The sequence below is a fragment of the Ctenopharyngodon idella genome, chromosome 23, assembly GCF_019924925.1.
Source record: "Ctenopharyngodon idella isolate HZGC_01 chromosome 23, HZGC01, whole genome shotgun sequence".
Classification (NCBI taxonomy): Eukaryota; Metazoa; Chordata; class Actinopteri; order Cypriniformes; family Xenocyprididae; genus Ctenopharyngodon; species Ctenopharyngodon idella.
Window position 1 is genome coordinate 21,312,686 of NC_067242.1, and position 14,432 is coordinate 21,327,117.

The 14,432-nt window shown below is 35.0% G+C and overlaps 1 protein-coding gene across 9 annotated transcripts in view; it reads left to right on the top strand.

Annotated features, from left to right (window-relative positions):
* The window catches only part of si:ch211-285f17.1 (sickle tail protein homolog), a 154,194-nt gene that overhangs the window by 102,379 nt on the left and 37,383 nt on the right, over positions 1-14,432 (top strand). For all 9 annotated transcript variants that reach the window (XM_051883033.1, XM_051883032.1, XM_051883029.1 and 6 more), the window contains one exon: positions 10,536-10,740. In XM_051883033.1, the coding sequence (XP_051738993.1) occupies positions 10,536-10,740 (205 nt within the window). The remainder of the gene's footprint in view (positions 1-10,535; positions 10,741-14,432) is intronic.

Below are 14,432 nucleotides of genomic sequence, written 5' to 3' on the forward strand. Positions count from 1 at the left end.
ATAAGACTGATTTCTGAAGGATCATGTGACACTGAAGACTGGAGCAATGGCTGCTGAAAATTCAGTTTTGCCATCACAGGAATAAATTACATTTTCAAAATGTATTAAAATAGAAAACAGTTACTCCAAATTGTTATAATATTTCACAATATAACTGTTTTACTGTATTTTTGATCAAGCATATTTATTAAAGGGTCATGTTTGAGTACTAAAATGCCTCAGTATAACCTTTTCTACACAATTATTTCTCAGTTATGCTACAACACACACACATACTCAAGGTTAATGATGTGTCAGCACATTCCTTCCTTTTCCATTTAGACTCTTTCTCTCCTTTTTCTGATACAGTTCAAACCACCAAGGTTAGCAGAAATAGTGGGAAAACAGCCCATTTTCCAGTCAGACCATGAAATTGCTGATGATTACATTATACTTCTTGAATGAAGCTGACATAGACGGTGTCAGTATTATTAAAATAGCTAGTATCATTCTATTTCTATCAGTGTGTGTCTATGGGCCTGTTTACACCTGGTCACTTCATGCGTTTTCTCTGATCGGATAGCTATCCGATCGTGAAAAGACCAGGTGTAAATGCCCTCCGAAACTCAAAACTGATTTACTTTCGATCACTCAGACCACTTCAGAAGGTGGTTTGGGATGCATTCCGGACTAAACTGGACAAGTGTAAACCCATCTGGTTGTCGAAACCACGTATGTAAATTTTACTCCTCCCAAAATATTAAAAAATAAACGTGTGAGAGCGTGTTATAGGCTATATGGCATGTTATAGATATGACAGCGCTACTGCAACACGCATTGCCGCAGATGAGTAGCTGAGTATCTCTTCAGCAAGCCGACACGCAAACTGCCACAAATGAAACTGAAAGTAAGTCGCAGACGCTCAACACACAATCATCTTCATTAAAAGTAGCGACACTAAAGTTATCTTAGCAGTGCTGATGCCACTCTCTCTCCCCTATTGTGGTGATGATAAATAAAATGCAGCTCAAATATGTTGCTTTCATTGACATGAATGTCATTACATTTGTATGTAGTCTGGGAATTAAAGATCGGATTTATATTCGTTTTGCAGAGACACATTTATGTGGCCAAGTGTAAATTGAACCGTTTTAAAAAATCAGATAGCTATCCCATTTGTAAAAACACATGAAGTGACTAGGCCCTATTTGTCAATGTCATTTTAAATGTTTTTGAAAAGGGGAGTGTCTGAGTGTGGTTACTTTTGCTCTTTGATTGACACATGAGGACAATGGAAGTTTAATCCTCCAGACAGGGATGTAATGTCTAGAGACAGTTCAGGGTTATGGGGGTTAAGATCATCAAGAGGGGTCAAGATGCAATCCGTTAGTTACTTTATAAAAGTCCTTATATGTGTGGCCACAGTGGGAGCTTTTTTTTAAAGCATTTTTCTTTTCTCAATCTCTGTGGTAAAATATATAAAATGAGTACTACAGTCTTATTGGCAGCTGATGCATTACATATTTTTCATGGTTTTATGCATCTAACGTGGAGCATTAATGTATATTCACATTTTATTTATATCCACAATATGTGAGAATAAATAATATGGTTTGCATTTGTGAATAAGAATGTACTGCACTACAAAAAACAACAAATCAATTTTCTTATAAGTAGTTTTGTCGTGTTTTCCAGTAAAAATATCACTTGCACTATATGTTAAGGTGACATTGTTACAGTGTAATTATACAAATAAGTACTGAGTATTATTAATCAACTACATGTACTTAAAGGATTAAGATTACTTGAGAAGCTAAACTGAATATAGGCTAATATTTAAACTCTGTAAGTTGTTTATACATAAAACAAGGAAAAAAATGAAGTGAAAGTGAAATAAGAAAAATCAAATTTAAAAATGAAAATTTATAATATGTACTATATTACTATGTACTAATATGTAATACAATTTATCTTAATATTTTCTCTAGTAAATGTATATTATTTAGATATTTTTACTGGAAAATAAGACAAAAAATACTGATTAATAAAATTATTTTGTGTGTGTGTGTGTGTGTGTGTGTGTGTGTTTACTACATACAATCCAGCTATAGTTTATATTCTTGTTCTAAAAAGGATAAATTTGAACAACTTTTGCACCATCACTGACAGACAAACTGACACCCCAGCTAAAAATTCCTCTGTATTATATGAAAGATGAACCTGCAGAGTCAGCAAACATGCCCAAACCCATCTGTGTGTGTTATATTTTCCTGCCAAGGCTGATGTGTTGGATCGCTTAGATGTTTATCAACACACACACACAGACACCTCCTTGCCGAACATCTGTGTACCACCTTTGCGTGCGGATGAGACCTCAAGCATCGGCGTGGTGAAAGCCTGTCACAAGACTTTGTGAGTGGAAAAAACAGAGCCGCCATCTGGTTCTGTTTGGCCCAGACAGACTGTAACCTCACCCTCATATGTTCCTGCGCTGCCCTTTCCCCTCAGAAAAGAGAGAGAGAGAGAAGAACCGGCATAAAAGGAAAAGAGGAAAATGGCCTTTATACCTTTCACCAGACCAAAACAAGAACAGATGGACAACTTTTCCAGATGCTCTTGATTCAACAGGATTTAGATACAGTATCTGCAGGCCTGCTGTGTGTGTGCAGGCGATAGCAAACTGTAGGCCTGTTATTGCATTACTGATAAGATTACGTGTCTGGTTTAGGAAAGAAAATATTTGGATTGTTAAATGAAGGTGGTTTTGCTGGTGGTTGATCGGATTGCTGTACATACACTTGGTCTTTTCATGACGGGATAGCTGCGTAAATGTGAACTTTTAGTACTTTTTAAAGATTCAATTTTCCCATATTTTGCTTAAGATCGAAGTGACTGGAGGTCATTCATTTTTAAGTGGCAGTTGGTGTTTGAGGTGAAAGAGTAAATTTAATTTTATGCAAATGTCATGATACAGTCACAGCCAATGGGAGTGCAGATAGATAGTAGATCCGCCTTCTGATGCAGTTGGATACTACAGTTGTGTAGAAACTACGAGCAACTAATGGGTCAAAACCTTCATACCTCTAGTGATTTAATAACTGTTAGTATGAGCACATCTATAATTATAAACACACCATGATTGGATATTTCAGGGGTCATGTCAGCACTGAGGTCAGTTCAACTTGTTCTTTCTAGTAGACTAAACCAGCACTGGGAATGGAATGTGTTTAAGTGTGTATACTGCATGGATGTGTGTGTGTTGTAGGGTTGTATAAGAAAAAAAGAGCTTTTTGTTTTTGCTCCCCCAGAACATCTCACACACAGGAGTTAATGAAGACTTTTATGTTCTTCTTGTTTCTTATACACTATCATTCAAAAGTTTGGGGTCAGTGAGATTTTTTTAAAAGAAATAAATACTTTTATTCAGCAAAGATGCATTAAATTGACCTAAAGTGATAGTAAAACATTTATAATATTACAAAATATTTATATTTCAAATAAATGCTGTTCTTTTGAACTTCACGGTATCACTGTTTCCACAAAAATACTAAGCAATATGATATCAATATGATAAATCAGCATATTAAAATGATTTCTGAAGGATCATGTGATGCTGAAGACTGGAGTAATGATGCTGAAAATTCAGCTGTGCCATCACAGACAGGAATAAATGACATTTTAAAATATATTCAATTAGAAAATTATTTTATTTATTAAATTGTAATAATTATATATTGTAATAATATTATAATTATGACATAAGAGTTCAATGACCTGCGTAACTCTACTTTTTACAGCACAAATCTCCAGTCCACCCAGAACATTTTTTTGAAACTAAACAGAAAATGGGCCATTTAGACGTCATTACAGTGTTAACGACACAGCCGTGAGCGTATTAACATATGACTGCCTATATTTACATATAAACAACTTTTAAGTATCCAGCAACTTGGCATTGTTACTCATTTCACATACAAAAGGTTAGCTAATCGCTACACATAATTTGCATATAGAAGGTATTTAAAGGGTTAGTTCACCCAAAAATGAAAAATCTGTCATCAATTACTCACCCTCATGTCGTTCCAAACCCGTAAGATTTTTCTTTATCTTCAGAACACAAATGAAAATCTATTTAATGAAATCTGAAAGCTTTCTCTCCCTCCATTGACAGTCTATGCAACTACCACTTTCAAGCCCCAGAAAGGTAGTAAAAACATCATAAAAGTAATCCATGTGACTCCAGTGGTTCAACCTCAATTTTATGACGCAAATTTACCACTTTATTTACAAAATATTAATCTCCAACGTGTGTTCACAACATCTGCTCTCGCGTCAACACAACACGCATGTGTCATGGTGCTCTCGTGAACGTGCGTTGGAGATTAATATTTTGGAAATAAAGTGGGAAATTATTTCTATTAAGATGTTTTGTGCAAGCAAAGCACTCGCGAAGCTTCATAAAATTGAAGTTGAAACACTGGAGTCACATAGATTACTTTAATGATGTCTTTACTACCTTTCTGGGTCTTAAAAGTGGAAGTTGCATAGACTGTCAGTGGAGGGACAGAAAGCGCATTAAAAAGATCTTCATTTGTGTTCTGAAGATGAACGAATGTCTAACGAGTTTGGAACGACATGAGGGTGAGTAATTAATGACAGAATTTTCATTGTTGGGTGAACTAACCCTTTAAGGTTATAGTAGATTCTTAAATGTACAGTATAGCAAAACAATGTGTTTAACTCTAAGGACCAAAGAGAGGGTGGAAGTGGACATGTAGAACTAAATTATGATTGATGTTGCTGCAAGAAACCTGAACTAACATTATATGTGAACCTTAGGAAAGAAAATTAAAATACGGAAAAGTAAAATATGCGGGGGGGGTTTTTTTTTCTTTGAGTCTGTTGTTTGTTGTGGCAAATGATCATGGATTCCAATGCATCTTGTGTGTGTGAGTGTGTTTTGTCCATAATGAGTATAGCTGATGTCACATTACTCTTTCAGCGGGGGGAATCCCAGCATAACTGAAGTATCATGCTCAGAAAAAGGGTAAAACAACTGGCAGAGCCAGAACAGTTCAGCTTTAAAATCATCTCTGTACACAGCCATCCTTATCTACTAAAAACATGGCCTGTTAAACTTTGGTCTGAAAAACATCCGCTGCGGTTATCACTTTTTTATTGCCTTTCTTACTTGTCTCTCATGACAAGCCTTATTGGCTTGACTATAAAGACTTTGCAATATTGCCAAACCAATATTCAAGTACATACATAGTAGAGTTACAGTACTCCTTATCTCTGTTTGTATCTTTATCATTCATGCCAACTCACAAACCTTCTTTTCATTCTTACAGCTGCAAATATGAATGTTACTCGCTATTTCGTTAGCCACAATTTCCACATTGATAACCATAAAGTGAATAACGATAAGTGAGTTAGCATAACTATATCATTCACACGTGCATTTGTAGATACTGAAACCTGTTTGACCAAACCACTTCCGGAGCAGTAGTTTATGCAGTGCTGTGTTTGTTACAGTATCTTACCGTATTCAGGAGAGGAGACATTCTTATCATGACATCTGCTGGGTGAAATACACACACACACACACACACACATATATATATATATATATAATACTTTACAGACCTTCTAACAAACATGTGTTAGTTGTGTAACGCAAGGGATAGTTTGTGCATCTGTGTTCTTTGTATGTTTGGATGGGTTTTCACATGTTTAGTTCAGTTTCCTGTGTTTTAGTTAGTTACTATGGTTTCTCATTGTTTCATTATCATTTGCTCCTGTTGTTGATCAGTTTGGACTGTGTATTTAAAGGCACAATATGTAATATTTTTTTATTAAAATATCCAAAAACCACTAGAACAGTGTTATATATTTTGTTGACTTGTGTAATTACATTATCCCAAATATTTCCAACAATGTTTAAATCCAAAGAAATCAGAAATTTAAACCAGGACATGGACCGTGTCATTGCATCGCCTGTCAATGACGTCATATGCGTTCCCCCTTTGATTTCCAGTTTTACTTATATCGATCTAGATTACTGCAAAGTGAAACAAGTCTCTTATACCAGCCATCGAGCAAACACTCAAAGTAATGTTATAACATAACTTTCAACACACTTAAATGTATTTATGATTGTTTTAACCATGTAAAACAGTTCTGTGTTACCCCACATTAAGCATAATAAAATAATTAAAAAGCATAAAAAAAGCATAATAAAACAGAGCTGAACTCGAGATCGATGTGCATCGCAGATGTCTATCATTAGCATTCTCTCTAGCGGCCTCATCCCGCTTCCACGGCTCTAGACCCGTCCTGCTTCATACCACCGTAACGTTAGTAAAACTTTAATACATTAGCTCATCCTTGAACATGATTTCTGCCCAAGTCTGTCGGATTCCTTTCCATCGACTGTGGAGCTGAAGACGACAGCGCCTATGATTCACACGCTTATTCTACAAGTGACCTCTAGTGGCGAAAATTACATATTGTGCCTTTAAGCTCCATGTTTGTTTCAGTTCAGTTCTCGTTGCGTTTTACGTCAAGTTTATAGCGGTTGTTCTGTTTTCTTGTTCTGAGTATTTTGAGTTCTGTTTAATAAATCTTGATACTGCTGCAAATAGATACTTTTCTCACCTTTATTGTTTGCGGTGACATGCAACTGCTATGGAGGTCAATAGGAATGTTAACGGCATGTTGTGGGCAATATTAGCTCTAAAAACATGCACAGATACATATTTCTAAAATTAACTGGCATCCTCTTATCACCACCGGTATACTATTTTTAACATACTTTTATACTATTTTATTGTAGCATTTTTAAAGTAATATGATTATTTTTTTGTACTCTTTTAGTGTACTATGATTTTTTTTATCATACTATTTTATTGTACTTTTTTTTTAACATTATGATTTTTCAGTCATACTATTGTACAATTTTTAACATACTATGAATATTTTATAATTTTTTTATTATAAATTTAGTGTGATTATTTTATTGTACTATTTTAAACAGTATGATTATTCAATCTTTTTATTTTATTTGACTATTTTTTTTAATGTACTATGCTTATTTTATCATACTATTTTATTGTACTATGATTTTTTTATCATACTATTTTATTGTACTATTTTTTAACATTATTATTTTCAGTCGTACTATTTTGTTGTACAATTTTTAACATACTATGAATATTTTATAATTTTTTATTATAAATTTAGTGTGATTATTTTATTGTACTATTTTAAACAGTATGATTATTCAACCTTTTTTTCTTTTCTTTTTTTACAATTTTTATCATACTATGCTTATTTTATCATGCTATTTTATTGTACTATTTTTAGCATACTTTGATTATTATATTGTACTATTGTAACATACTATATACTATAATATACTATAAATTTAACATTCTATAACTACTGTTTTAACCAATTATTATGAATAATCATATTTATAAGTGATAATTATAATTTATTTTTTAATATAATTCATATTTTTTCTATTATTCTAAAAAGTTTAACTAAAATGAATAGTATTGACCAGTATTTTAAGCTACATTATTGTGTTTATTTGGTATTTCTTGGTTTTGATATTTTAGTGTAACTTTGCTTTTTGAACTGATGAACCTTTAAGCTAATTATAGAAAAGGTCTGAGAATAGGATCTAACCTGTGGTGACTCACACACATACAAACACACCCTTGAGCCTGTATAGTCATCAGTCAGTTGACAGTTCCTGTCTTGTGCGTGCCCACTGAATATCATTGTGTTGGTGGTTGTGGATCTAATTTCCCACCTACTTTCCTCAAAAGAACCCCAGGACACTTTGCTGTGGTCTGGAAAGTTCTGATCTGATCCTGTTTCATCTGGTTAAGTTCAAACTCTCTCTTTTGCTACCTTATATCAAAGAGATGAATAAACATCTAAATTACAAGAAACCGCAGGTGTGTGGGTGTTTCAGTGTCAAGAGATCTGCTCTTTCATACATTCAGTGACTTTTAATAATGCATCAGGCAATTTACATATCAAAAGCACTTTGTATCAGATGTCATGACTCATGAAATTTATTTGACTGAAAGTAATTCCTAGTTCACTCAAAAATTAATATTCTGTCATTTCGTTTTGAATGTCTTGTAAACAAATTTGGCATGTTTTATGCCGAAATTTGGCATGTTCATATGCTGAAATGTGAATGGCATTTGAGAATATAAATTTCCTTAAATTTAAAATGCACTTAAAATATTCCTTTTAAAAATCTGTTAAAAAAGAAATATAAAATGTGCTCAGTTTGTCTGTGTGTGACCCTTGAAACATCATTTACCCTTCTCAGGACCTTTCTTTGGCTTGTGTAATGGCCCATATGTGCTGTGGCAGGAGTCTGGACTGTCACATACTGCTCTGTACTTCCATGTGTAGGATGACATAATAATAAAACACATTTTGAAGGTTATAAAATGTTTACAGTGAAGGTGCTCATCAGCTGCTGGGTTTGTGGGCATTTTCAAACATGAACATCATTCCTCTCTGCTGAACTTTCCACATTTTCTGTTCTATTATGCATGTGTTGCTCATCAATGTTTTTGCCTTCATACTCTGTATCTCTTTCTCTCTGTTCTAATAGTTATTTCAGGGGATGTTGTCCGCTCTGCACTCTGAGATAGACATTCAAAGATATCTGATGAAAATCCAGAACGTTGGTTCACGCAGAGTCAGTACTAGCACGAATGAGAGAGTGTGACGCATGTGTGTGTTTAACAATACCACAAAATCACCTAACATGGAAAAACGTATTCATTTGAAACTAATTAACTGACTATATTGACACAGGCAGGTCCAAACTGCCTTTGTGTTTTGATGTATAAATTCTGCATACATTTTGAATCTAGTTTTTTGGTATATGTAGTCTGATGTGTGTCTTGCTGCATGACTGATTGTAGTGGTCAGTTGACCGGTGACTGTCGCTTTAAATGAAATGTGCGGTGTGTGTTAAAGGCAATGTTAATGTATTCAGTAGGGCTGGCCTCGACTATAGATTTTTCTAGTCGATGACTAGTAGACGTTCATTTAAGCGATTAGTCAACTAATCACACGTGTATATTAATAAGCCATATAAATCATAATAATGAGCCTATATTTGCCTATATATAATACATAGCCTAAACAGCGCTCGAGCACACACACAAAACTTGCGCAGCCCGGCAAAAGTAATTTATTGATAATGTTTTCTGTGTTTTCGGCTGCAGAGATTAAGTCAACGATGCTGACTCATCATCTTCGCAGTAGTGGAGCCTATGTGCATGTTTCATACGGATTACATAATCTGAGAATATTTGTTTTCCTCTTGAATTGGTTGACAATCGCTTGACATTTCAAGCTTTCTATAGATATATTTCTCATGTATGTGACTGTGAAGGAAGTATACGTGGTTATGAGGTTTGGTTTATTTATTTCTTGACACACTCAAGTTCATAGAGACCGAGATGGCAGAAAGCGCATCCTGTTCGTTTTCTTTATTCTACAAAGGGACAACATTTTCTTGTTATTGTGAGTTTAAACAAAAAAAAAAGACCCTTTCAGTTTCAAATGATGTATTACTCTTATCTGTATGACCAAAAATGACAGAGTATTTTAAGTTTTTTCTGCTGTTATGAAAAAATGCCAGTGATCGCACCTCGATGTCTTGCAATCCGCACAAACACTTGGATATGCGCCTAATAATAGCATACATTTATAAAAGGTTAATGTTAGAGCGAGCAACCATGTAAAGTTGCTACTACTTACATGTTTCAAATGATAAACCGTATTTGAGGGCGATGGATGATAGGAGAACGTTTGGATTTCCTGCCCGACTTGGACATGTAATTACCACAAGGATCTGCCGTTAACAATCGGTCTCTCACGGACTGCTTGACTTTGCCACAAGGTTATTTTTTCATGCTACTAACCGACTAATAAAATTTTAAAATAAAAAGTCTCTTCTAGTCGATTAACACTTAGTTGACTATTAACCGTAGCATTCAGACAAATTATGCTTTGTTCACAATGAGTGGTTCAAGTTTTAAGCATGTAGTGTTGACAGCCCTACTGGAAATCCAGCTAAAACCAGCTTCTGATAGTTTTACAAGGTTCTATCCTGCCCATTGATAGTCTAGATGGTCATAAGCTGGTCTAGATGGGCTATCAGTAGATCATCTTATTAAGCTGGTTAATGCTGAAAGACCACTTTGAAACAAATACTACAAACTAGTTACCATGTCCCCAAAAACAGCCTGACCATCTTAAGCTGGTATGATCTGGTTTTTCCAGCAGAGAAAACAAAAATGGTTTATCATGCTGGTTTATGCTAGTAGACCACTTTGAACCAGCTACTACAAACCAGCTACAATGTCCTAAAACAGCCTGGCCATCTTAAGCTGGTATAATCTGTTTTTTTCCAGTAGAGAAGCCAAAAATGCCATGGTTTTCAGAATTTGCACTGAAGATGTGTCATCAAATTCAACATATTATCTAAAAGTTTTTTCTTCCTCCTACAGAACCGGAGCTCTAAGCAGAGTGTGGTGTGTTCGAGCCCAGTTCCTGTGTTTGTGGATCAAGTGGAGCACGACTCGCTGGTCTCTCTAGATGCTCTGGAGGTCATGTCTGAGTGTGACATGCCCATCGCCTTCACCCGAGGCTCCCGGTCTCGAGCCAGTCTTCCTGTGGTCCGCTCTACTAACCAGACCAAGGATCGCTCACTAGGTATATACACTGATACACAAATACTAAATTATATACAAAAGCACTTAATTCTAAATATAGCTATGAGAGTTATCAAAAATACTAGTACAAGTCGGTACTGAAATTTTAAAAATGTGACGCTTTGAGCGCTGTTGAACGGATTCGTAAACACCTCTGATTGGCCATTGTGTTCTCGCGCTCATCGGATATGTCTGTGATTGGCTACAATGATCAACGCACGGGAGCGTATGAAAGCACATGGAAGTGTTTGAATTTGAAAGCGGGAGCAGAGACTGGTCCGTGATAGACGCCTGCTTTCAAACGCTCCTGTGTGTATCTGTGTAAGCACTCGGTGAAGAGCATCATTGATGTCTATTTACAATGTTTTTGAAGCATTGATCATTGTAGCCAATCACAGACATGAGCTGTGAACACAGAGGCCAATCAGAGGTGTTTACGAATCCGCTCAACAGCGCTCAAAGCGTCACATTTTTAAAATTTCAGTATCGACTTGGTACCGAAGTCAGTACTTTTGGCAACTCTAATAGCTATGGCTAAACGATTAATTGAAATAAAACTGAAATCGCTGTATGGTTTGGTATGATTATTAAATTGCAATTGCTGCATGTTTCTGAGTGAAGGTTCTTACACGCGAGAAGCTCATTATCTCATTATTAGCTCATTATCGTCTCTGCATCTGCTCTAAGTTTGGGTCGCTTTAACATGCATTTGGGAATGCAACATGCAACAACTATCTTCCCAAATTTGTAATGAGAAGCACATATCAACAAAAAAGAAGCTTTAAAGGGATAGTTCATCCAAAAATAAAAATTCTGTCATCATTTGCTCACCCTCAGGTTGTTCCAGACTTGTATGAATTTCTTTCTTCTGCATGAAGATATTTTGAAGAAAATGGGTAACTAAACAGTTGATGAACCCTTATTGACTTCCATAGTATGGGAAAGAAAATACAATACTGTGGAAGTCAATGGGGCCCATCAACTGATTGGTTACCGACATTCTTCAAAAATCAAATCAGCCCTACTACTAGCCAGACATAGAAACTCATAGAAATTCAGAACACATTTGCAATCACATAGCACCGGAAACTTGAATTTGACGTTTATATATATATTTATTTCACATTTAATTCAAACTTCAATTATAATAAGGAAAAGCAAATAAACGAACTCACAATGGTTAAGGAGCGTGTCAAAATTTGAATGATGGGTGTTCGATTTCTGCAGTAATCTGCTGAGCTTTCTGTGGAATTCAGCAGTATGAATGAACGATCACACTGCTGCCTTTCTTATTTTCCGTCTGCTGCAAAATGATTTAGTTGCAGAGTTTAAGTGTCTGTGGAAGTGTGTGTATACTTAAGTTTGTCTGTCTGTCTCTTGTATATAAGTTCAATGTCATAACAGCGAATTTGGCTCTTTCATTATCGGTTCATGTAATGGAAATATACCAGGCTCCACAGCTGAAATTCATAGCCTGTACTTAACATCTCACAGGCATATATTACCGCACAGACTCATGCTTGTGGACACACACACACAGAAACACACGGAAATAGGACTCTTTTGCCAACACACACACACACATATATTCAATAGCACACTCAGAATGCTCCCTACATCCAGATAGAATGACGGACAAACACACACAGGCCTTGAAATGGGAGCTTTCTCTGGCTGCTGAACTCTGATTGGTTGGTTTAAACAAGGACCATCTGGAAAGAGAGTTATGGGGAGAAAAAGTGTGTTCACTCAAACTATGCCCTCAAAATTCCTCTGAGAAGATGTAGATGTAGACAGACCTGCAGGGAAAAACTAAATGTTGTTTAATCAAAAGGAACACAAAGGCGAGGAGACCTACATCTATTAGAGACCGGCTTGCTGTAAGTCACCATTCCTCTAGTTCAGCGGTTTTAAGTTTCAGTTGTTGAGAGATGTCATCTTAGGTTTGTGTAAGACCTTCTTTAGAAAGAATAGAGCACAACAGTCTGGTACTGGAAGAACAAATCCCATTCATTAAAAATGTATTTTTAACAATATCTTACAAGCCTTGCTTAATATTTTGCAATAAACTTAAAATATTTTGTATTTTATTTAATTATATATTGCCTTTTAGTCAGTAGTTTCATATTGTACCATTTTTATTTGTTTATTTGCAGTGTTTCATGGGATGTGTAGTTCATTACTTGGTAAAAGATGTTAAATATACATGTTTTTCTTGGATTTTCAAATACAGTTTTGCTTCAAATTATGTAATGTTGCAGTTCATCTGAGAGCTGTTTGATTCATAACTTAAAACTTTTCTTTTTTGCTGAATTTTTAAAATCCTTATCAGATTTGTTATTGTTAACTAAATTGTTTTCAGTAATTGAAATAAAGTTGAAATACAAAAATAAATATAAAAATTAAATGAAAAACTTAAATGAAAATGAGAAATGTTGGCTTGAAAACTAACTGAAATAAAATATGTTTAAGTTAACTTACTAAAATTACTAAAACTGGAATAAAAATTAAGCTAAATATAAATATTTTTAAAAAATAAAATAAAACATGACCAAAGCATAACACAATTACTAAAATTTTTAACTAATAATAAAACTAAAAATAAAATATAATACAAAATATCAAATAGTATATAAACAATACTAATATAACAGTGATCCTTATGGAGAAAATGAATGGGAAAAATATTTTTTTCCAATGCTGCTGAAAAGAGCGGTTACTGATTGAAAGGATATCTTACATCTGTCTTCTCATTGGACAACAAGACAGTTGGATGATGTAAGAATACATTTGTAATCAGAATTAATCATCTTTTTCCACAGTAAAAGTATGAATGGAGATGACTGAAACGTCTCATGTGGATAATATTAAAATGCAAACAATCAGAAACTTTTTCCTCTGAGGGTTTTCCAGTTTGGCAGAGGGTTCTTGTATGTGATTGTGAATAAAGCAATCCTTCAGATGTGGTTCGGCATTTAGCCAAAGGTGCTCTTCTGAATTATATGCTGTTGACGGTTTGATGCTTGATAATTAGTTATTAATGTCGGTCATTAGAGTGAAATGGTAGGGTAGAGTTTCAGAGACTGTTCCAAACCCAAGTGAGCTGTCTACTGTTTACATGAGCAGCTGAGTCATGTGCGTTAAACTCAAAAATCTGCCATTAAGTGTTCTGCGAGCTGAAATTTATTAAATTTGTTTAAAAAAAAATCTTTCATGTAATGGTGTATACTTTGCAGCACAGAATGAAATAAGTGTGCTTAAAATAGGGGTTGGAATCGATCTATCTTTCTAACACAACAACAAACACTTTAACACTCACACACAGTTGTCTCACCTAGAAAGCGAACATGGAACTACCCATATCACTTATCTGCATTCATATGGTCCCTTGTGAACAGATGTAGATAAACATTGAACTCCCTTCATCCGTCCCAGAACACTCTACCACACCCTACTGCTCTCTCTCTCTCGCCCACTTGCTCTTCCCAACAAGTTTTCCCACCAGATTTTACATGCATAGAACTGAGTGGATCCCTCAAAGAGTGCCATGAAGGCATTTTTTATAATGTACATAGTAGCACTTTATTTTACAGTCCTGTTTCACATGAACATACTAACTAACTAATGACACTAACTGGGTAATAACTAGGTACTAACCCTGAACCTACTCCTAAACCTTAACTTAAAGGGTTA